This window comes from Syngnathus acus, chromosome 11 (genome assembly GCF_901709675.1).
Source record: "Syngnathus acus chromosome 11, fSynAcu1.2, whole genome shotgun sequence".
In the NCBI taxonomy this organism is placed as follows: Eukaryota; Metazoa; Chordata; class Actinopteri; order Syngnathiformes; family Syngnathidae; genus Syngnathus; species Syngnathus acus.
The window spans coordinates 2,176,772-2,198,414 of record NC_051096.1 but is presented as its reverse complement, the minus strand read 5'-3'; the positions used below and the strand labels follow the sequence as shown (position 1 = coordinate 2,198,414).

Below are 21,643 nucleotides of genomic sequence, written 5' to 3'. Positions count from 1 at the left end.
TTGTGCGTGCGCACGCATGAGTGACTGCCTGTCCACGTGTCGGGCAGGTCACATGACACGCCATAAAGACTGTGCACAAACAAGTTTAATGTAGATTTCCAGGGTAACAGAATAAATATGTAAGCAACGTTTCCAAAAATATGCTATTCCTTGTGATAAAATAAAAGCAACAAAAAATAATGGCTGGTTGTCTGCATAGTAAAACTGCTACCCCTGACCACGTTGTCGTCATGGTAATAGAGTAGTCCCTCCCTCCCGCCCTCACCTCATCATGTCAGAGGTCAGAGGTCAGGTCTGGACTGAGGAAAGGCTCCTCCTCCAATTCCAGGAGCAACGGCAGGTCGGCATCGCCCCCTCCAACCGGGTCACAAATCTGCACTGGCGTGTACTGCACCAGCTGCTTTCCTGGACCAATCACATTGCAGAGCCACAAACGCTTAGCGGTAGTGTCAAGGTCCGACGTGCCGTTGTCATCCCGTAGCAGTTGCGAGTGCCTTTACCTGTGTCGTCGCTTCCATCAGCTCCTTTGGCCAAGTTGTCACACAGAAGCTAGCGACAAAAGACAACTTCTTTACTAGGAGCAAAGACGGCGCACCGCACCAAAGTAGCGATTGTTGCATCATTTCAAAGACGCTGCGTCGCGCGTCAACATGAACTTCGAGGTCATGGGGTGATGAATTATGAGGGCGAGTGAACGAACAGTTAGTGGCCCACACTCACAGTGTCCAAAGCGTTGATGTCAAAGTCTCCTGGAGGACAGGAAGGGCTGAAGAACTGAACACACAAAAGTTAAAGTAGATGTGTGTGTCACTCACACATGCACGCACAAGTAGACGAACGCTCGCCCGCGCACGCAACGCACGCACCTCCATGAGTGGTGACGTGTCAAAGGTGAAGGTTTGGCTGTTGAGAATGTTCTGTAGGTTTTCCAGACTGTTGTCGATTGTCTCAATGTGATCCGAGAGTTCTGACCTGAAAGACACGCGTGAGCACTGTTCTGCCACAGAACGGACGAGCGAGCCTCATACCTGTCGATACACGCGAGGGTCTGGCAGGTCTGCGCGGGGTCCGGGTTGGCGGTGGCTGGGCGAGGCCTGGGAGCTGAATGCGAAGCAGAGGACGATTTGGGGGAGTTTCAGCAAAGCCTTTGTGGACAGAAGCGGACGCAGCCGACGGGTGCCGAGAGCGGCTCCCAACTCAACTTGCCCGTCAGCGCGCTGGTGTCAGGCACGTCGCTGTCTTGGAGAATGGAGTCGATGAAGGTGGTGGGAGAAAGCGGCGTGTCTCCAGACGTCGGCGCGCCCGCTGCTGCGTCGGAAGGGGCGGGCTCCTCCTCCTCGCCGCGCTCTCTGTGGGCGTCACGCCAGAGTGGACATTGTGCGGCAGTGGAAATGAAGCCGCGACACTGCAGCGCCGACGTCGGTCCTCACCTCGCTTCCATCCACTCGCTGACCGTCTCCTGTGGCGGGGGCGTGGCCAATTCCGTGATATCAGAGATGACGGGCCCGGAGCCGGCGGGGGATTCCGCCGGGAAGATGGAGGGCGCAACCTGCACGGGCTCCAAGGAAAACGAGCGAGCGTATTTGGGCAGGGGTTGGGCGGAACCCGAGTCGTTGAGCATCAGCGGGCTGCGGACCGCACAAACAAGTCAGACGTCGACTAGGACAAGTAGCAAAAAATACACGCTGGAGAGCAACTTGCAGTTTCCTCTTGACTCCCATGATCCTGTTGGACTGGACCAGTGACACCAGGAAGTGGATCAACTGCAGAGGGACAGAGGCGCAAATGACGTTTCCAAACAACAAGAGACTGCGGCGGCTGTGGCGGCTTTACCTTGCTGACCATTTTCTGCTGTTGAGCATGCTTCTGTCTCAGACACACAACTTCCCTCCACAAAGCCTCGTTCTCACTGAAATACCAAAAAGGTTTGGGTCAGGTCCGCCACAAGCGCCACACGAGCTGGAAAACCCGTAAGGCATTGGAAACTTTGGCGCCGGTGAAAGTCGGCCCAGCTCCGCTTTGGAGTTCTTACTGTTTCATGGCAATGATTTTGGAGTCTATGCTCTCCTGCTTTCCCTTCATGGCCTGCACGTCGCTCAGGAGTTTACCGACCTCATGGGATGAGAGCTTGCCCTCTTCCGGGCGCATCGAAGACACCTGCAGCAGACGGTGGCGCTGTCATGACGACCGCATTTTCCGGAACGGCGTACCTTCTTACGAGCGCCTGTTCGTACGTTGGTGACTTTGCGTTTGATGTTCTGCAGCAAGTGCTCTTGGCCTCTGACAAAGAACGGGTGTTGGAACTCCGTGTCGTCTTTCTCGGGTTTTAGCAGGCCGCCCTGCTCCAGGTGGACCACCTTGCGGAAGCCATCTTGAGGGAGAAAAGCGAGGAGCGCTCACTTGCGGCAAAGCTCGGAGCTCAAAGGAAAGCGGCCTATTTCTTACGAGCTCGTACTCACACATGTTGAGTTGCCGAATGAAACTGGCCATGTTGTTGTGTTTGAAGAACTTGGGGAGAACCTCTTTGGAGAAGCGAGTGTGATCATACACGTGGAAACTGGTTCCGCTCTGACACGGGTCAAACAAACAGACAAAAAAAGACGTCGGGAAAGTTGGGATGGAGCCACAAGTTCATTGGCGTCTGTTAAGACACCGACTTGTCGGTACACAAATAACTGACGATGTGCCCTTGAGCCAAGGAATCTAACCCGGATGTCAAATGGCCCACTGGGACGACGACACCCCCCGCCCCCCATTTCTATTGGACACAAAGTGCTTGTTCGGCATTGTCATTTGGTCCGACTGCACTGGCTTCGAAAAACTTCGGTACTTGCCTCGAGCAGCTAATAACACAACGTTCCTGTAAGATATGCTAGGATAAACTAAGTTAAGCCGCTCCAACGCTACATCGCTGACGGCGGACACTCTTGTGCCGAAGCTCCAGTGGTTAGAGCAAAACGAACGAGCTCGAGCCATAAGTCATACCGGGCTCCAGCAGATGAGCGACTCTGTTTCGGGGTCTTCCAACAAAGTCCAGAGTTTGCTGAGGAAGGCCGGGACGTTGCTAGCTGCCATTAGCGAACCTTCCACCGAACCTCCCGCGCACTCCATCGACAGGCGCAAAGGCGTCCCGCAACTAACTCAGCAGCGACCCAAGTTGCTCGGGCCACTTCTTGTGTCGGTGCTCTCCGATAGTTTCTTTAAAAGGCCACAAACAAACGCGAGTCCACGTCTATGGAAAATTCCAAACAAGCAACTGCGCAGCACCAACAACGTCGCGCTGTGATGACGTCACCAAACGCCCCGACACAGGTCCTTTCAAAATAATGGCGCTACACCCGACGCGATAAAGTGCACACCTCGGAGAAGTGCACCAAGTGTCATGACTGCAGACTTTAGACAGTGGGTATAACGTCATCGACTCGCCGCCATGTTGAAACTGCGTCACTTGTTTTGCTGAAGATGACCCTAAATATCAGGTCAAACCATACTTAGGACCAAGTTCAAGCATTTATGACAGAGTGGGTTACCACAAGCACACACAGGCAGACATGATGGTATCCAAAGTGAAAATGGGGACCTTTTTGCACAGCCGAGTTGAAATTGTTGCCTCGGCTTTGAACCATTGCATCAAACACAACGGTAAGTCCGCTTGTAGTATGGGCTCCACTTTCAGAGTTAGGAGAGCACCATCGTGTCATCGATCCAAGCGACGGAAAGCCCATTCGTTAGTGGCTCCCTCAACCAACGTGTTGCCCTACGTCCCAGCTTCCACTGCCTCCATGTTGGAATCCACTCGCAAGTGGAAAGGTAAATGCCGGCCGGGACTCCACCTCCTTTGCTAGAAAATGGCCTTGCATTATCCTTTCACGTGGCAGGAGACGACTAAAACCATCATTGACCCTCTTTTCTCAACCCTTCTGCCTCGGTCACACAACCAGGAAGCTTTATTAGCACTGTCATCAGAGTTTTTGGCCAAAGTCCGACTATGAACAGAGAACACACGAAAATGACGTCATCGAGTGGGGGTCTGTGGGTCTCAAGCATTTTTGCAACAAAGTTTGTATGGCAAGTTGGTGCTGCTAGATGGACTCGATCTGTCGGCGGACTTTCTCTGAGGCGAGGCGGTCCAACCGGCGCTGACGCAGGACCACCGAGACGGCCGACAACGCTGTCACGGACAACACGGCCGCTTCAAACTTCCAGAAGAGACGTTCCTCCATGATGGCCGAGCGGCAGCTGAGATGGTCAAAGAGAAGATGTGAGAAAATCTCTTGGTGTGCCCCAAACGTGGGCTGCGTGGCGACCGGATCGGACCTTTTGTACTCGTCCCGGTTGGATTTGGTGCAGTTGACCTTCTCCACGTAGCCCGTCCGACCACACGCCGGCCTCGTCTTCTGAACACGAAGGCAAACGTTAGTGAGCGGGCGCCACGTTAGCTAGTGGCTATGTTGGCCACTAGCTCACGTGGCGAGAGCGAATCCACGTACCGCCTGGAAGGCGTCGCACTGTGAGCATTCTGTCGTCACCACAAAGTCCTCCAGCAGCCAGCAGGGGGTGATGCTGACCTTGACGGCTACGTGTAACAGACAAAGCAGCTTAAGGAGCGTGGGAGCATTATGGAATAAAAGGCAATTTGTAGGCGTACTCTGTATGAATAACACCAACATGCGGTGGAAACTGAAGCAGCCTCAAATTTCATCATTTGTAATAAACAATGCAAAAAAAAGTGGGATCTGATTATGCGATTAATCGATGGAGTCATAAATTCAACAACTTGGTAGGCGTTTACCTGAAAGTTTGTCTTCAGCCAGCAAGGCAGCTCCAAAAACTCTGGAAGGCAAGCATCACAATGAGCGAACGACAGAGTGGTGGAGCGGCTGGGCAATGTGAGTGGCGGAGCACCCACCTGAGAGCCACGAGGCCCCAAAAGAGCGCGTGCAGGGCCAGCACGCGAGGGCGGCAACATGCCAGGGGCACGCGCCAGCAAGTGCTTTCCATCACACCGATGCTGAAACAGGGTCAAAGGGCGTCACACATTCGTACGTAGACGCCGTATTCACGTGTGACTCTGATGTCCATATCGGATGTGGCGAGGGGCGGCCATCAGTCAAGGTGGGAGGCTCTTGCTCATGCCGTTTGGACAAATTAGCAAAATTGGCCTGTCACCTGGTGGCATTTAGCACAACGGCATTTTAGTCGCTTGAAACTTGCAAATAAAAAAGTGTGCAGCGCATTAAAAAGATCAACAATCGATTGCTTGATTTTTTTTGGTTTCACTCTAAATATTAATTTCATCGTTTGTTATGAATGAAATTTGTACTGGGCAGCGTCAGTGAACTTTGTGTGGCTCTCCAGTCACAAAATGGCCCTGGGCTTCCCTGAATGCCTGATCCAGTATAAGTGTTGTGGTCGCTACAAAAACTGAAGATGCGTACCAAGATTGGCATTGTGCCTTATACTAAAAAGCTTATCGTGTTAACAATTGGAACGCGCAGATTAAACAACTTGCATGAGCCGAGTCACAGAACCATTTCTCGTTGTGCAGCAAGCGCTTAATTTCTCTCATTTATCTTATAACTCCCACGTTGCTCCACCGTTGTCTGGGTTTTTTTTCGAGTGTGTGTTAAGTTTGTTTGTTTTTTAACTTTTTCTACGTCACTTTGGGAGACCTGTCCATTGACAGTTGTCACATCCAATATGGCGTATGCGCTAACGTATAGCATCTCAACGAGACGTCCAAATATTTCGCCAACGTTTCAAAGATTGAAACGTCAAAACATGACGCAATAAGTTATGAATTCCGTTTATTCCTCCTAAACAAACAAGGTGACGCCATTCGCGACATAGGTAACATTTGAAATGCTCATGCTAGAAGTTCGCCTTGTAACAGATGCTAGCTTTTGCTTGGTTAGCTCACTCACCGTCATCGACGGGTCGCGGGCCCAGTAGTCATTTGAGCACCCAGTCAAGAGCGCACTTTACAAATGTCAACTCGAGTCAAGGACCGAAAGTGACGACGTCTACCGAATATTTTCTAGGCTTATTTACGACGACAACTTCAACAAGAAGATAATGAGCCCAAAGTCTCCGTAATGGCCGCAGCAGGATGTCCCGCACTAACCCTTCATAATTAAAATTGACACTCACAATTCGTCGGTTGGTAGAAGAAAAAAATAAAACATTTGTTCGACAAACGTTCAACTCATCAATTATTCATATTTCCATCGAGCATATCTATTATCCCTTTTCCATACAATCTAAATTATCAATTGGATCGGAGTGCTGCACTTTATTTTGAAATCCACGTTTTAGCGGATTTTGCTACGTGACCGTCGCCTACGTCAACACCATTACGAAACGTTAAAAAAAATCTCATAGGTTGGAATTGTTATTCTGGTTTAGGGTTTTGGTTGGTCATAAATTAATATATTAGAGTCCATACAATTGTGATGACCAGTGAAGAGAGAGCAATAGCAATGTGTATATATTTTTATTAGTTTATACGAACCTATATACTTTTTATACTTTTCACATCAATCAATGTGTCAATCAATCAATAAATCAATGTGTAAATATTCCTATTAATTTATATAATGTATCTTGTCAATCAATATGTAAATACTCTTATTAATTTATACAAACATAGTTGCTCCATCAGAGCTCAGACACAAAGCTTTGTAACTTTCTAGTACACATAAGGCACACACAGCTCAGTAACTCCATGACACATAGACACAGAACATTCAGTAGATAACAGGACATTCAGGTGATAACAGAACAGATGTCCACCTTACCTGTTTTTTCCTTTTCCCCTCTCCCTTTTCTTTCTTATTTCTACTTGCAGACACTATAAAGCCTTCTGACTGGAAGTATGACGTTGTTGTTTCATCTCCTGAAGTGCATTGTGTTCTGACTGCCGTAAAACAACCCAAGATCTTGCAAATAAAGAACCAACTGTTACTCCACATCTTTGTTTTCATTGCTCGACGGCGGACATCTTGGACAAAACAACACCAGATTGTGAAGGGTTTCTAAGTTTCGATCCACTTGGTTCCTAAAAAGTTTATTTTCTCGTCTTCATGTGCACACACCACTCTCCTTGCTGGCCTAAACTTTGTGATGATGGCTTTTATTTTTAATGCAGTCTTGCAATAGTGTCCGCAAGGTAATAATCACTAAAAATAGACAAAAAAATTGACCGTTTTTTTAAAGAGGTGTATATTTGATTGAAGTTATTATTTGTTTGTACACTTGATTGAACTTATTTACTATTGCTAATTTATTGAGCCATTAATCTATTTATTTATCTATCCCACTACTGTGACATCTGAGCTTGCATCTTGTTGATCAATAAAGATCTTATTATTGTTGTTTGCTATTGTAATTATGACGTGACCCAACGTTCCTCCTCGTCATCATCGTCACAAATATTGACGATCAAAACTGACGGCAGCTCAAAACCCATGTGACACAAGTTGTTTTCTTTGTCACGGCGAACAACAAACAAAGCATGTACTCCAAACCACATCATGCTGCCATCAGAATCAGCGCATCGCTTTTCAGTCAAACAGCAACAACATGAAAATGTTTGTTGGGCAATAAATTTGAAGGAATGATTGGCGGCAGGAATTGAGTCAAGACGGCGGTCAGATGCTGCGAATGAAGACACGGGAACACTTGGACCCTGTCGGACATGGGCACACCTGGCCACTCTGATCCGAGCCCTGGCTCCGCCCCCACCAGCAGTAGTTGGCTTTGTGACACTGCAGTGACAAACCACTAGCATGTTAGGCCCTGCAGTGCTGGTGAGAAAGCACCAAATATTTACCAGGTAACTGAAGCGACGCCTCCTCAGGCGGCGACAAAGTCCGGGAAGTCGTCGAAAGTTGTCACGATGACCAGTCCCGAAACCCGACCGGATGTCGTCGAGGTGACGTCCGGTGATGGTGCGCCGCGGTGCCGCTTCGCCGGTGACCTGGCATGACTGACCAAACGCGTTTCAGCCCCCCGAGCTGGCTCGACAAAATGGCCGCCTGAGGGTGCGCGTGGCCTACCTCCGTGGGCAGGCTGCATATGGCCCCGCGTAAACACGCCCCGGTCAGCAGCAGCACAAGCAACGTGCTGGCGCTCGTCTTCATCTGCCGGCGTTTGTCTTCATCTGCCGCTGCTCATCTACACATCCAGCCAGCCGACGGCACTGCACAAAAAGGCAAAACAGACAAGAGTAATCCTCTTAGGTTGCTCAGAGTCACGTGACCGCTCCCATACAGCGTGCTCATCCCAATCATCTTTATCGCCATTCTCCAAATCCATCGATGGTCTAAATTTTAGACCATTTATTTAGATTACTGTCAAACTAATTTTTTTCGCGGGCCGCATTGTAGTCATAGCTTCTTTCGGAGGGCCATTATGACTGTCAACCCAAATAAATGTATGAGCACCTCATATTATATACAGTAAAAGCTACAAAACAAACTGACAAATAACTCGTTTTCAAATTAGATGAGTAAAAACTGGTCAAATATTTAAAAAAAAGATATTAAAAGTGAAGACAATTTGCAATTCTAGTAATGACACACGAATTTGATGCACAATTTGTCTTCGCGGGCCACATAAAAACTATGTGGCGGGCCATATCTGGCCCCCGGGCCTTGAGTTTGACACCTGTGGTCTAAAATAACGAACATCAAACGCAAAAACACAAAAGGTGTTATGTCGACAACATCGACAAACAAAAATCGTCGTATAGCTGTGCTGTCACATGAGCTACGTATTTTTTCATACATCACCACCTGCACGCACGCACACACACTTTAATAAGATTAACAGATTTTCAGATCCTGCAGCTTGCAGAGGTTTAGCGCTGCTAAATGTAGCTAATGCTAACACAAGTTGCAAAGCATCCTGCGGACACCTGACCACATGGTGGTCATCTTCATTGACTTTGCTGCTCTCTTGCTGCTCTATGTGGCTCACAGCAAAGCAGGGTACGAGTGACATGAAATGTCGAGAAGCAGCCCATCTAGTGAGCGTTCCAAGACCGGCATTGATTCCAAGATAGGGTAAACTCAAGGCCGAGGGGGCGGAGCTAAGCACTGAGCTGCAAACATGCCGATTGAGCTTCATGTACTGTTTTTGTGTTGGTTGTGTTGCATTGAGGACCTCATGAAGCTTGTGGACACCAAGTAAGGCTTCTCTCCCGCTGACAGAATGCGTGCAAGACAGTGGGGTCAAGAATTTCAATTCTGGTCCTCCGTATATCTGACAGGAGGCGGAGCTTTCTGATGTTTGGAGAAAGGTGTGCTGCTTCACAGGTTAGCAGGCGACACAGAAGGTGACGTCCATGATGTTGTTGGTCCTGATGCCAAAGTTATTGTGGTTGCCTAGCAACGGGAGCATGCCTTTCAGGTCAAATCAGAAAGGGAAGGCTTTCATTGGTGACTTCTCCATGACCCCACCAAGACCTAGGTGGCTACATGCTAGTCATGAACGCTAACAACAGACAAAGCAGTAGAACGTGAGCGTGCTGGTCAGATGACTTGTTAATGGGGTGGGCCGCTGCGGGTGGTGTCAGTTTCTTAGCTCCGATCAGGAAAAGTGGCGCGGGGCGGACAGGAAAGTGAGCGTCATGCTGACGATTTGCATGGCCTCTCCGCGATTGGACCACAAGTCAGCGAGCAGATTACAAGCGCTGATCTGGGATCTTTTTCTTCTCAGGCCGAGGCGCTCGTGCGACACTTGGGTCAAGGCTCAATCTGACCTGTCCAGGACTCGGCCGAGACCCTCGTCAAGAAGACAAGGGACGCGACACTTGCGGCCGACCCCCCCTCCCAAAAGTTGGCGGAAGCTCCGAGGGTGAAAGCCCCCGGATCTTCAGCCCTGATGGCAAGGGCAGGGTCTGGCATTCAATTGGATTAAGCAAGCGGGAGGTGGATTAGCTGGCCGGCGTGCCGTGCCTGCACGTCACCGTGGAGACGCCAGAATAGCAACAACATGGCCGCCAACTCGCCAGTCTTCCAGCCATTTGACATCCGAACGGGAGGTCCAGAACAAAACTTTAGCCGGCTTCTATTTTTTGCTCTGACCATTCCGGTGGCGGACGAATGAAGGCAAAAGGGCAGCGGCGCGAGCGCTGGTGCCGGTGAAGTCGAATGACAGTGTCAATTTTGGATGACGTTCACGCGTTCTGTTCTTCATGCGTTCATCTTTGAGTGAGTGCTGTATTGTTTTCTTTTCTGAACTCTCGCCGACTTGGATTCCCCTTTGAGCGAGCGTGGTACCAATGATGAATGTGTGATGTCATGACAAAGTACGCCGGAAGTACGCCTGACCTTCCGCCTTTTCTCCGGGCCGATCGCTAGGAGACGATATGGACCAAGGCCGTTGGTGGCATGACGGCGAAGCCATCGCCACGGTAAGCCGAGTACCGCCCCTTCGATGTTTGCTGCGGCCCGGCGAGCGCAAATTCATCCCGCCCGCTCTCACCCTTCAGCAACAGGTGTCATGGCAACCATCCACAGACGGCGAGTGTCTCATTGGCCGTATTTTGCTGAACAAGACCACCAAGGACGGATCCATTCATGCAGACGCCAGCGCGCTGCTCGGGCTCAAGGCTTGTTCTTCACTTGATCGCCATGTCCTCGCATCCATCCGTTCAAACGTGTTCGGCTGAGATTCTCTGATCTTTGCAGGTGGTTGGCGGTAAAGTGACGGATTCCGGTCACCTGGGCGCGTTCATCACTAAAGTGAAACAAGGGAGTCTGGCGGACATTGTGGGACAACTGCGACCAGGTGATGCAGCCTTACAGCATGCCAAGATTGTTATTGGGGCCTCCCGTTACGGGTTTCCGGTAACGGGGCGTGCTCCTTTAGGTGATCAAGTGCTGGAGTGGAACGGTCACCTTCTACAAGGAGCTACCTTCGACGAAGTTTACAACATCATCCTGGAGTCCCAATCGGAGCCGCGAGTGGAGCTGTTGGTATCGCGACCAATCAGGTGAGCTCACGTGGTCCGGAGTAGGAACGAGTAACCGCCGAACTAACGACTGTCCCCTGATTGTGATGTCAAGCAGAGCGGCAGACTCCGCCCATCGCCAGCCCGTCTCCGGTGAGTTGTTGAGCGACTGTGAAGTTTGATCGAGAGGTTCTAAGATTATCTTTTCGAAACAGGTTCCTTTGAGTCTCCCATAAGTCCAAACGCCATGCAAGCTCAGGTCTCGATGCAAGATGCCACGCCGTGTTCCTATCAACCGAAACGAGATTTGCCATTGTTGTTTCAGACGGCGAGCAAGCGTGTTTTGCTTCCCAGACTTCAGGTGAGTGAGACATCTATAGCATGGACTATCTCGAACGCACGCATTTCCTTCACTACCAAGAGTTTGAAGTGCTTCGGACTTAACTTAAGACACGGGATTTTGGGAAAAACAAACGTTCGCTCCCCCTCGTTCACTTGAATGTTGACGTTTTATGAATACTCGGCTTCTTCTGGCTTTTCCTTGCAGGTGAAGCTGTGGTACGATAAACTTGGCCATCAGTTAATGGTCACCGTCCTGGGAGCTAAAGAACTTCCCGTCCGGGTCGACGGGCGACCTCGGAACCTTTACGTTGAAATCTACTTACTTCCCGACAGAAGGTGAGAAGGTCAAAGGAGTAATTCCAAGGTGGTGGATGCGACTTGGTTTCCTCACCAGTGCTCAGAGTAAGCGGAGGACAAAGACGGTGAAAAAACTGGCAGAACCTCGGTGGAATCAGACTTTGGCGTACTGTCCGGTCCACGAACGGGACTTGCGAGAGCGTGCGCTGGAGTTGACCGTGTGGGATCAGGCTGGAGTCGCTGAGGAAGGGAGTCAGTTCCTTGGAGAGGTGAGCACCTTTGAGACGCTTCCCCAATGACTGGAGGAGCACATGTGCAGCCCTTGTCGGTGTTGTGCTTGTCCAGGTTGTGATCGGGCTGGAGAAAAGCACCGTATTGGACGATCAGCCTCACTGGTTCAAACTTCACAGGAGTAGTTTTGCCTCCCTGCCACGAGTCAACACTTCTCCCTACCTCCAGAGGAGACGACTGTCGCCCGGGAGGTTGCATAGTGAGTACGCCGAGAGCAAAACAGCGAACCAGTGGAGGAAGTCCATGAAAGGTTTTCCCGCTTTTTTTTCTGCAGGTTTTCATAGGTTCAGCGACGGAGACTTTTCCGATTATGACTACGAGGACGGCGTATTAGGTAAACTTCAATTCCCCGCCCGCATCGGCGACACATCCCCGTGCATCTCACGGCATCTTACTTCTTCATCCACAGACACCCGGCAGGGCGGCCGGCACCTCTACACCGAACGCGGGCCACCGCCGCCGCTGGCCCCTCCCGCCTTGCGCTGTGACCCAAACCCGGTCAGGTGCTCATCTCCAATCCACAGGTAATCTTCCGCTGCCTCCAGCTCATGCCCGATTTGTCTCTTTAATTCACCGCTTGGCCTGCAGCGCAGCCCCTCTTTATCCGCTGTATCGCAACGACGCCGTCCATCTACTACGATCCTCCAAGATCACTCGAGCTCATTCGGACGTCGGACGCCGCGGGAGCCTGGATAAGTAAGAGATGAGTGGAAACTGTTGTTCGGCGGCTGGGTTAACGTCGTCCGTGTGTGCAGGGGGTCATTGAGGAGGAGGCGGTCCGGAGCCATCTCTCTTGATTTTCCCGACTGGTACGGCAAACTCCCCACAAAATGCTCACGTGCTGTACAAACAAGTAGCTTCTGATGTTTGTGTGTAGTCACTCTGGAGGATTGTGCAACAGTTCCTGGCCCAATTATAAGGCAAACGGGAGCGCTGAGGACTTAAGGTGAGCCCGGAGAGGTTTTGGGGGGGTGGCGTTGAGGTTCAACCACCCTGAGCTCTCCTTCTGCTATTCAGCCAGAACTTTATCCCAGACTTACATTGGGAAGGAGAACTCTTTGACGAGGAGCTGCTGAGGTAAATAAGTCAGTCCTGACAAAGCCGTTGACGGGGTTGACGACGAATGGTGGCCGTTGCTCTTCCGACAGGGTCGATGGGTCGCTCCAGATGAGTCCTTGCGGAAGCCCCGATTGCGGCCGCCGAGGACGCCAGTTGCCCGCAGTCCCGCCCAAACATGCGCCGGACACACGTAAGACCAACAGATGGACATCACATTGCTTTCTGATTCTTCTGTTTGTCCAGTCTTTGTTCTTCTCTCATCCTGCAATCCATCAGTTTTGACCACAGCTGCTAAAGGAGCAGCAACTGGAGCTGGTGCTTGGCCAACTCCTCGCTCCCCCGTCCAATTGCACAGACAAGCTCCTCCCAGTGACAGCCATCAATGCCCACCGCTCATTCGAATACAAGCTCCGCCTCCTAGCGGACCGCTACAATCGCATCACCCGACTTGCGCCGTTGAGGCATCATCCTCCGCTACTGCGCCACAAAAGCCAGCTCCTCCTCCGACCCCTGTCGAATCCCATCCACCTAGTTTTGCAGGCTCGTCAACGCCTCAACAAGCCCCGCCCCCGCTGAGCACAACTTCTGCACCCTCCACTTGCCAGCAAGCCTCTCCCCCTCTTGTAACGACGACTCAGCAAGATGATCCCCCACACTTGACAACGACTCAAGACCCTCGCCCGGCGCCCACCCCGTGTCATCAAGCTCCTCCAGCTCCCCCAGCAGCGAGCTGCTCTCCAGCTCCCCCAGCAGCGAGCTGCTCTCCAGCTCCACCCCCTCAGACGCCAGGTGCGTGCGCAATGATTGATAATGTATCAGAGCCGGAGAGACGCTCTGCCACGCCTGGAAGCAGCAGGAAAGGTCAGTGATTGGTCAAAACGGCACCATGTGACCTTGCCAATTAAGCCCGCCATCTAACGTTGTAACTTTTGGCCCAGAGGTCACATGGGAGGACCAGAGGACGAAAGCAGCAAATGGTACATGAGCATCTTTAGCATTTAGAGTGTGATGTCATAGCAGCTCACCTGAGTGGCGTTTCCGTATTCTCCCTCCTGGCGACTGCAGGTGAGATGAAGGATCCAGACAAGGTGAGACCGCATTGCAAATGGCACGACTGGCGCAGGACCTGATTGACCTTTGGCGTCGTCGGTGCGTAGACACGGGACAGCCTGTCGTTGAAGTCATCTCTCAGCAACTTGAGCGACTTGTCGACCGAGTCCGCCATCCTCGACAACCTTCAAAGCATTAGGTGACCACGCTGTCGTGATGACTGTAGCAGCCGCCGTGTCCAGTGGACCTATTCAAACTCTCCTCTTATTGGTGGATGCAGCCAGGTGGACGGTTCGGAGGGTCTGGACGTTCCTTCTGAGGACTCCGGGATGGGATCGGCAGAAAAACCCACCCTGCAGACCAAGGATTCCATGGAGGAAGGAGAGGAGGAGCCAGAGTCAACCAAGTAAGTGACAGCACAGCGTCTCCTTTAGTCTTTCGAGATCCTGACCTATCATTTCAAACGAAAAGTTCATGCTCGAATGCAGAGATGGGTTTGTCGGTAAATTTGCATTCACCAGCGGACAGGTCATCGACATTATCAGTTTGTCGTTATTCCAAATCGACACAAACTGTCATCGTGATTCTGTCATTGTTATTTTTGTGCGCTCCTGTCATTGAAAAGTTACAGTTCATCACCTCTATTTTGGGACATCAGGTAAACTGTCATCGTCAGTCAAATTCGAACCAATTTGCATGCACCCCCTCCAAAAAAAACGTCAAAGTCAGATAAGAAAAATCCAATTCGATTAAGATGGTAAATAGAGTGCATAATTGTATGTCAATGTCATACGTTCAGCCTTTAACTGAGTTTGTACCGGCAACCTCTCATTTTGACATGTCGTCCAACCTCCGACAGGTCGGCCGCTGCACCAGCCGCTAAGCCCGCCAATGCGGGCGGCGACATTTGTTCCCTGAGCCGTAACGACGATGATGATGATGACAAGAAGCGGCGATCTAGTTTGGGCGCTCGGGTGATGGGCATGGTGGGACTGGGAAAAAAGAGCCAAAGCGCCTCGCAACTCAATCCGGAGGGTGAGTCCCGTTCGACCTCCCACTGGGGTGCACCATGTCGGGAAACAAAACATGCGAGATGCCATATGGATGTTATGGTATTTATATTATTGCAATCATTAACGTGAACAGGTGCATAAAGAAATTTTTATGATCTAACTTAATGATTTCCTTTTTTTTTCATGCCACAAAATAAACAAACTTAATATATTCTTATCTGATTTATTGTAATTCCATGAGATAATGTTCCACTATTGGACAGGTATGCAGACTAAAGTGTCAAATATAGTATCCAATTGCAACTGAAACTTATCGCATGCGATATGGCCATATGGCGAAATCGATTCTTTTCCCACGATATTGTGCAGCCCCGAGAATCAAAAATGGAATCAAGCAAAAGTCAGACTTTTGAAGCCTAAGCACACTTTTCTCTTCAGAGGAAGAGAAGAAGAAGAAAGCGGTGAGGCTTCCCGTTCAAAGAAGCGTGGAAACCGGACTGGCTGTGGAGTTTAAGGCTCGTTTCACCCGCCAGCCCAGCCGTGATCCAGACGCAGAGGACCCCAAGCCCGGCGCGTACGAGTCATTCTGGTTACAGCATCGTGTACAGATTACTCTCATCTTGTCATTTGCCTTTCAGGTTGATCTTTCCGGGAGTCAAGCTGGCCTCAGACAAACACTTCACTGGCTTCCTCGATGGCTTGGGTCCTGCCCAGCTGGCTGGCAGGCAGACGTTGGCCACGCCTCCCATGGGTACTGACCAATCATCATAAAAGTTGGAAAACAAATTGGGTTCATATCGAATGGATGCCATTGTGCCGCTCAGGAGACATCCAGATCGGCATGGTCTACAGGAAGGAGCGCCTCGATGTGGAGGTGATCCGGGCCAGGGGGCTTGTGGGTAAACAAGGAAACAAAAACACACCAGGTAAGTTCTCCAGAGAACACCCAGGTTCCTCCGAGAAGGTTCTTGGCATTTTCCCAAGTTTTAGGGAAAGTTTCGTATTAGAGCGCAAATTACGAGCAAGTGCAGTTGAGCCCACGATAAGGTTCTCGTGAGCTCCGTGGCTGCAATCGTGACAAGCTGCTCTGCGGCTCAGCTGCGTATGTGAAGGTCTACCTGATGGACAACGGCAAATGTCTGTTGAAACGAAGAACTCGTCTGGCCCGAAAAACGCTGGATCCTCTTTATCAACAACAGCTGCAGTTTGAAGAGAATCCAGAAGGCAAAGTTCTGCAGGTAAGGCAGAGACGTGGGCTGCAACGTTTGTCGCGGGACTGACCTGTGCACCACGCCGTTACCCAAATGCTCAGATCATCGTGTGGGGTGATTATGGCAAGATGGACCATAAATCCTTCATGGGCGCTGCTCAAGTTCTACTGGATGACTTGGACCTGTCCATCATGGTGATTGGCTGGTTTAAACTGTTTCCCGCCATTTCCCTGGTGGACCCCGCTTTGGCACCGCTGACGAATAAGGAGACGGAGAGCAGCAGCGCGCCGTAAAGCAAACCAAAAAAGGGGACGTGTGCAAAGCGCCTCGTCGGCTGCGGCCTGGATTAGCGCGAGCTAAAGGCTAGCAAGTCATAAAACGGCCAGAGCAAGGACACTGCTTTCAGTTTATCTTCCATAAAGCTTGTGAATATTCTCAAGTCTGGTGGCTCTTTTCTTCTCAACCTAATCTTTCACAATGAACACATGTATCCAAAAAAGGCGGCATTTCAAAATTTAATAAGTCAGTTTGAAAAACCAAAGGGAAAAAACGTCAAGTAATCATGCAGGTCAGAGAACACCACAATTAGAAGAACGCTAACAATAAATAGCCAAGGTACCAAAACCGAGAAGACAAAAAAAAAATACCCATGACATCGAGGACCTTTTTCTATGGAAATAATATCTGCAAAAGTTGACACCGCTTCACGATTTGGGGAGATGAAAGCAATTTTTCCACACCAACGCATTGATTGGATTCAGCATCAAGATGCAAAGGTGTGTTTCTTGCTCTGAACGTCCTTGGAGAATGAAGGACAGAATGAATGACAGGTCAGCTGATCGGAGGTGGGTGGGTGGTGGTGGGGGGGGGCAATCAACACGAGGCCCGGGACACAGCGGGTCGGCAATGTCATTCTCAGTCACCGGTGCTGGCGATGTGAGCACGGCGAGGTTAGTGACAGAGCGTGGAGCCGCCGCCACTCTCACAATGGTCCCTTTAGCCGGTTTAGGCAGCAGGTTAGCCTTCAAGCCCGTTAGCATAGCTGAAGCAGCTCGTCGTCGCTGCTCTCCATCTTGCCTCCCACCTCCAGACACCTGTCCGGGATCTGAGCGGTGTGAACTTTCCCGCAGTAGTCGCAGGGTCCGTCCCGCGGACCGCTCGCATCCTGATGTCGCGCCTTCTGAGCTGCCGTGGAAGAGGAGCGCGACGGGCGCGACGGACGCGAAGGCTGTGGGTCCAGGAGCGGCTGGCGGACGTCGCCAAACGACGACGAGTCCGACTCCGGGATCAAAAGCTCCACGTCATCTTCGTCTGCGCTCTGCTGCTGCTCAGTTGACTCCGCCCCCCTTCCTGTATCGAGCTGGCGTAGCGGACTGTGATTGCCCCAGGTCTGGTTCTGCTGGACGCGACTTGAAGTCATAATGTTCCTGGCCAGGCGGTGCAGATTTTGGGTCAGACGGTGCAGGGTAGAGGCGGGTGGGGCTCGGAGCCGGGATGAGTCACCGTGACTTTCCGCGTCTGAATCGGCTGTTTCCACAGCGACCGTGGCCTGGCCGGGAGCATTTTGGACTCGGCAAATGCCGGCTGGCGGGTTGGCGGGGGTCACAGAAGCCGTCGACGAAACGGTGGCCCCCACTGAAGTGGCGGGCGCGCTCTTGTGGGGCAGGGGGGCGACAGGACCGCCCGCCGCCCCGACACCGCGCTCCCTCACCCTCTCGCTTTCTGTGTCCGTGTCGTCCGAATCCGGGGACGGCGGGTCCGATGCGGAACTCGCGGTAGCGCCGCTGTCCTCGACGTCGGCAGAGACCAGAGCCAGAGATCCCGACTGGCGAGACCGGGAGAAGTTGAAGAGGCTGCGCCACAGGCCTCGGCGGCAGCGACTGCTGGCGGAAGGGAGCCGAAGCGAGGTGAAGCCCAGCTGAGAGCGCACGGCCAGACGCAGGTTCTCCAGAACTGATGCCTGAGGACGAAGAGCCAGAAAAGGCAAAGTCAGTCACGATGGCGTGACAACACGGTATCCCCGACCGCAAAGACAACGTCTGACGCCACGTGAGCAAACGTCCTGCCTGGGAGTCACATTCGTTCTGTGGGTGTTTACCTGACTCCCAGAGCAAACGGGGAAATCCTCCACAGGCGGAATCAAACCCTGAGCAATCAGCTGACCGTAGGAGGGCGGGGCTTCCCTCCTCAGTAGTTCTGCCTCCACTCTGGACAACTGCGTCTCGAAGGACCTGCAGGGTGAGCGTGGCGTGCGTCAAAAACTGGCCGCAAAAGACGTCGTCCATGGAGCTCACCTGCGTTCAGAAACGCGCAGCGAGTAGAGTTTGCACGTGCAGCCCAGCGCAATGACCAGCAGCAGGCCGCAGACCAGGCTGCCGATCACGGCAGCCGCGATCACCCTGGTTGGAACCACCACGGGACAACTTTCCTCATCGCTGCCGTCGCCGCAGTCATCCTGGGCGTCGCACACCCACGACTCAAACACGCAACGGTTGTTCTGTGCACACATGACAGCGCAACTTTGCAGGTTTGCGCGGCAGAGACAGATGCTTGCGCACGCCGGGTAGAATACCTTGCAGTGGAAGTTTCCAGGCTGACAGAATAAGCAGTTCTTTTCATCAGACCCGTTGGGGCAGCGGTTCTGGTAGTTGCAACGGTCAGATCTCGGGTAACAGGCTCCGTTCCGGGAGCAGGGGAACTCGTCCTCCTGACAGGCGGAGCAGTTAAGCTCGTCGCGGCCGTTGGGGCAGTGCCAATAGCCGTCGCAGCGCTGTGGCGCCGTGTAGCATCCCCAGTTGCCCCCGCAGGGAACCTCCCAGGGCAAGCAGAAGCCGTCCACCTGCGAAACCCAAATAGAGGCGTAGAGCCGCGGCCGAGCAGCAGCAGCCGAGCTGGCTCGGATCGCACCCAGTCAGGACAACCTGGTAGGTGACATTGAAGCCCCTGGCGGCGTTGATCTTGTCGGCGTAGAAATGGACACGCAGCTGCCCGGAGGACGACACCACGGCCACCGGCGCCCTCGAGTCGAAGGCCGTCAGAACCCTGAGAAGGCGCCGAGGGTTCTCCTCCAAACCGTCGTACACCTTGACGTAGTCGCCATAACCGGTGCCGTCCAGCTTAAAGTCGGTAAAGCGCAGGATGACCTGCCGGAGGGAGAAACGAACGGTAGCCTTCAGAGCGGCTCTGGCGGCGAGCAGAAGGGAGGTCCGCTCGCTTTTGTCCCGCCGTACCTTCCTGTGGTCTCCAGTGTCAATCAGCCAGGTACAGTTGCTCCCCGGAGGGTAGAAGTCAGGATAGTTGGGAGAGCTAAAGGAGCCGTAGAAGTTGCGTAACCATTCCCCGCAGGTGGGCACTTGGCAGTCGATCTCATCGCCCAGGTCCTGAAAGAGGCGGCAGAGGTTAGAGGGGAGTCAAAGTCAAGTCGAGACGGACCCCACCTGGCAGTCGATGCTGCCGTCGCAACGGAGGCTGTGAGGCAAGCAGGTGTAGATTCGCGTGTAGCGGGACAAGCACGGGAACTGGTCCAGGCTGCACGGCTGGAAGGAGAACGGTGAGTCCACGCACAGATCCTCGTCCGAATTGTCGCCACACTCATCCATAGAGTTACAACGCCACCAGTCGGGGATGCATTTCCCGTTCGAGCAGTGGAACTGGTCCACGTCGCAGCTGGAAACATCCGGCTTACCTGTCACCAAAGCAAGCATAAAAAAAAAAAAATTTTTTGTTTTGCTATGGGATGACGCACACACACCAGAGGGCATCGTGCATAGTGGCGCTCTCATGTAGTAGAGACGCAAGATAGATAGATATAAATAAATAAATTAAACACAGTAATAGTCTTTCTACTTTTGCAAAACCCTCTTCACCTCACCTGTGACGTAGGACAGCCGGAAGCCTTTTCCCGAAAGAGCGTCGTCAGAGCGGAAATGGATCCAGACGTGGTCCTGCGAGGAGATGTACGGAGGTGGCAGCGAGGAGCCACATACGCGCAGACCGTCTAGGTTCTTGTAGCTGCTGATGGACATCCAGTCCGACGAGCAGCGATGTGATCCCTGCAGGTCGAAGTCCTGGAAGCTGCAGAGGAGGGACCAAAAAGGTGCAGTGAGGCACAGCGAGGAGCGAAGCGGCTGCCGAGGCACCGTACCTGATGGTGACCCTGTCACCGGGTCGGCCTCTGATGTTCCAGCTACAGTTGAGGCGGGTCGGGTACTGGAATGGCCAACCGGGACTGGCGATGACCCCGCTGGATGCTCGGAGGAGCTCCGACGACTCGCCGCACGCTGAAAAGGCCACAGAGTCATGACCGGCCAGATCCCACGCACGCCCCCGCCGTGTTTGGTGCTCACCGTTGGAAATGCCCGACACCAGAACGTTATCGTTCCTCTGAGAAGCGGCGTGGCATCCTGCAAAAACAGACTTTAACGCCATCGTGCAGGCAAAATGAGTTCATTTAGCAATCGTTGCCAGGGCGACACGAGCTGATGTTAACCGCATCCAACATGAACAATGCAAAGGGCACATTCAGATTTCAAAACAAGGACGGCGCGTTGAGTTGACGTCAACTAACCTGTTAAGAAGAGCAAGAAGACACCCCAGACGATGGCGTCCATGACGACGAGTCCAAGGTCACGAATGTGCAGTTAGCTTAGCAGGAATCGACAGAGATGCTGGCTAAGCTAAGATCAAGAATTCACAAAGAGACTGGGATCGCGGGCGGGCTCTCTCTCGCTATTGCAAGCCCGACAAAGCAGGATGCTCCATCATTTCTCTCAAACGATGTCCTCGGAGATCAAAAGCCTGCACAGTGCCGATTGTTTTGTCTACAAATGCAAAATTTGGCGTTGTGCAGCCTGGGACGAATGAGCAAGTGGGCGGGCGAGAAGCTCATGCTACACCCGCCTGCCGGGATGCCGGCGAGATTGGAACACAAAGCTAGCTCACCGAGGCCGATTAGCACCGCATGCTAACGCAGCTAAGCGACCAACCGGCCGAGCTCGTCAGCGCCTACGCGGAGGCCCAACGGGACCGGACCAGTTTGCCGGAACGCGACGAGTATCCGTTGCTACCATCTCGAGGCGTTCGACGATGACAGAAACCCGCAGATGCAAATTTGTGTTTCTTTTTTCTTCGCGTCTCGAGCAGCAGCTGCTGTTTGTTTGTTTGACGACAACCAGGCCACGCCTTCTTCGTGACGTCACAACACGGTGACGGCAGGAAAACGAAATCCTAAAAAATAGGGGGTCGCTGATGGTAAAGGGGTACGCTCACCTGTTTTGTGTTCCGACACCGTGTGTGCGTGCGTGTGTAAAAAAGGAAGCCAAAAAAATATGGTTTAAAAACAATTGCAAGCTATCACGTTAAAACGTGAAAAAAGCAAAGTAGGTCACTGGTGCAATCCTTTTCATGTCTCATCAAGCAAAATT

General features: G+C 52.0%; 6 protein-coding genes across 9 annotated transcripts in view; 2 read left to right on the top strand and 4 right to left on the bottom strand.

Moving 5' to 3' along the window:
* LOC119130207 (fibrinogen C domain-containing protein 1-like) overlaps positions 1 to 21,643 on the top strand; it is a 559,732-nt gene that overhangs the window by 419,017 nt on the left and 119,072 nt on the right. The gene's annotated exons all lie outside the window — the stretch shown is intronic.
* hsf1 (heat shock transcription factor 1) lies at positions 68 to 3,281 on the bottom strand. Of its 2 annotated transcripts, none has more exons than XM_037264033.1 (13): positions 2,986 to 3,281; positions 2,460 to 2,568; positions 2,235 to 2,371; positions 2,033 to 2,157; positions 1,843 to 1,909; positions 1,702 to 1,763; positions 1,431 to 1,628; positions 1,207 to 1,349; positions 1,029 to 1,101; positions 867 to 972; positions 721 to 774; positions 501 to 549; positions 68 to 405 (listed from the first exon to the last, which is right to left on the bottom strand). In XM_037264033.1, exons 1-13 carry the CDS (start codon positions 3,109 to 3,111, stop codon positions 275 to 277), a joined length of 1,380 nt encoding a protein of 459 aa, XP_037119928.1. In that variant the 5' UTR covers positions 3,112 to 3,281; the 3' UTR covers positions 68 to 274. The 2 variants fall into 2 exon arrangements, with proteins under 2 accessions (XP_037119928.1, XP_037119927.1); XM_037264032.1 differs by having other exon boundaries at positions 1,834 to 1,909; positions 2,986 to 3,280.
* Positions 3,498 to 6,276, bottom strand: jtb (jumping translocation breakpoint). 3 transcript variants are annotated; one of them, XM_037264262.1, is made up of 6 exons: positions 5,925 to 6,276; positions 4,910 to 5,169; positions 4,793 to 4,833; positions 4,491 to 4,576; positions 4,318 to 4,394; positions 3,498 to 4,239 (listed from the first exon to the last, which is right to left on the bottom strand). In XM_037264262.1, exons 2-6 carry the CDS (start codon positions 4,999 to 5,001, stop codon positions 4,083 to 4,085), a joined length of 453 nt encoding a protein of 150 aa, XP_037120157.1. In that variant the 5' UTR covers positions 5,002 to 5,169; positions 5,925 to 6,276; the 3' UTR covers positions 3,498 to 4,082. The 3 variants fall into 3 exon arrangements, with proteins under 3 accessions (XP_037120157.1, XP_037120156.1, XP_037120155.1); XM_037264261.1 differs by having other exon boundaries at positions 3,499 to 4,239; positions 4,318 to 4,397; positions 4,910 to 5,011; positions 5,925 to 6,273; XM_037264260.1 differs by having other exon boundaries at positions 3,907 to 4,239; positions 4,318 to 4,397; positions 5,925 to 6,271.
* Positions 7,400 to 8,214, bottom strand: si:ch211-191i18.4 (uncharacterized protein LOC799350 homolog). The gene is made up of 3 exons (XM_037264280.1): positions 8,058 to 8,214; positions 7,832 to 7,987; positions 7,400 to 7,766 (listed from the first exon to the last, which is right to left on the bottom strand). The coding sequence occupies exons 1-3, from the start codon at positions 8,139 to 8,141 to the stop codon at positions 7,650 to 7,652; spliced, it is 357 nt and encodes a 118-aa protein (XP_037120175.1). The 5' UTR covers positions 8,142 to 8,214; the 3' UTR covers positions 7,400 to 7,649.
* LOC119130440 (regulating synaptic membrane exocytosis protein 2-like) lies at positions 9,537 to 16,659 on the top strand. Its single transcript, XM_037264299.1, has 28 exons — positions 9,537 to 10,214; positions 10,365 to 10,417; positions 10,496 to 10,615; positions 10,695 to 10,794; positions 10,876 to 10,999; positions 11,073 to 11,110; positions 11,173 to 11,318; positions 11,505 to 11,635; positions 11,694 to 11,865; positions 11,942 to 12,086; positions 12,162 to 12,221; positions 12,297 to 12,411; positions 12,476 to 12,583; positions 12,643 to 12,696; positions 12,765 to 12,833; positions 12,905 to 12,964; positions 13,036 to 13,136; positions 13,223 to 13,807; positions 13,885 to 13,923; positions 14,012 to 14,034; positions 14,104 to 14,195; positions 14,277 to 14,402; positions 14,856 to 15,031; positions 15,448 to 15,583; positions 15,648 to 15,760; positions 15,834 to 15,935; positions 16,108 to 16,247; positions 16,322 to 16,659. The coding sequence occupies exons 1-28, from the start codon at positions 10,199 to 10,201 to the stop codon at positions 16,511 to 16,513; spliced, it is 3,336 nt and encodes a 1,111-aa protein (XP_037120194.1). The 5' UTR covers positions 9,537 to 10,198; the 3' UTR covers positions 16,514 to 16,659.
* On the bottom strand, positions 16,717 to 21,418 carry lrp12 (low density lipoprotein receptor-related protein 12). Its single transcript, XM_037263830.1, has 11 exons — positions 20,788 to 21,418; positions 20,567 to 20,623; positions 20,365 to 20,500; positions 20,092 to 20,294; positions 19,658 to 19,905; positions 19,451 to 19,600; positions 19,142 to 19,363; positions 18,793 to 19,059; positions 18,515 to 18,717; positions 18,319 to 18,451; positions 16,717 to 18,180 (listed from the first exon to the last, which is right to left on the bottom strand). Exons 1-11 carry the CDS (start codon positions 20,828 to 20,830, stop codon positions 17,254 to 17,256), a joined length of 2,589 nt encoding a protein of 862 aa, XP_037119725.1. The 5' UTR covers positions 20,831 to 21,418; the 3' UTR covers positions 16,717 to 17,253.

Excerpts from the sequence above, each read along its gene's own strand:
- hsf1 (XM_037264032.1), bottom strand. The coding sequence starts at position 3,111 with ATGGAGTGCGCGGGAGGTTCGGTGGAAGGTTCGCTAATGGCAGCTAGC. Across the intron at positions 1,629-1,701 it reads ATGGGAGTCAAGAGGAAACT|CCCGCTGATGCTCAACGACT; the intron begins GCAAGTTGCTCT and ends TGCGGTCCGCAG. Across the intron at positions 1,350-1,430 it reads AGCGAGTGGATGGAAGCGAG|AGAGCGCGGCGAGGAGGAGG; the intron begins GTGAGGACCGAC and ends TGACGCCCACAG.
- jtb (XM_037264261.1), bottom strand. The coding sequence starts at position 5,001 with ATGGAAAGCACTTGCTGGCGCGTGCCCCTGGCATGTTGCCGCCCTCGC. Across the intron at positions 4,577-4,792 it reads GGCTGAAGACAAACTTTCAG|CCGTCAAGGTCAGCATCACC; the intron begins GTAAACGCCTAC and ends TGTTACACGTAG. Across the intron at positions 4,398-4,490 it reads AGTGCGACGCCTTCCAGGCG|AAGACGAGGCCGGCGTGTGG; the intron begins GTACGTGGATTC and ends CTTCGTGTTCAG.
- si:ch211-191i18.4 (XM_037264280.1), bottom strand. The coding sequence starts at position 8,141 with ATGAAGACGAGCGCCAGCACGTTGCTTGTGCTGCTGCTGACCGGGGCG. Across the intron at positions 7,988-8,057 it reads TATGCAGCCTGCCCACGGAG|TCATGCCAGGTCACCGGCGA; the intron begins GTAGGCCACGCG and ends GCGTTTGGTCAG. Across the intron at positions 7,767-7,831 it reads GGCGTCGCTTCAGTTACCTG|TGTCACAAAGCCAACTACTG; the intron begins GTAAATATTTGG and ends TTGTCACTGCAG.
- LOC119130440 (XM_037264299.1), top strand. Across the intron at positions 11,636-11,693 it reads TACTTACTTCCCGACAGAAG|TGCTCAGAGTAAGCGGAGGA; the intron begins GTGAGAAGGTCA and ends TTTCCTCACCAG. Across the intron at positions 12,412-12,475 it reads TGCTCATCTCCAATCCACAG|CGCAGCCCCTCTTTATCCGC; the intron begins GTAATCTTCCGC and ends CTTGGCCTGCAG.
- lrp12 (XM_037263830.1), bottom strand. The coding sequence starts at position 20,830 with ATGGACGCCATCGTCTGGGGTGTCTTCTTGCTCTTCTTAACAG. Across the intron at positions 18,718-18,792 it reads CTGGAAACTTCCACTGCAAG|AACAACCGTTGCGTGTTTGA; the intron begins GTATTCTACCCG and ends ATGTGTGCACAG. Across the intron at positions 18,181-18,318 it reads CCGTTTGCTCTGGGAGTCAG|GCATCAGTTCTGGAGAACCT; the intron begins GTAAACACCCAC and ends CTTCGTCCTCAG.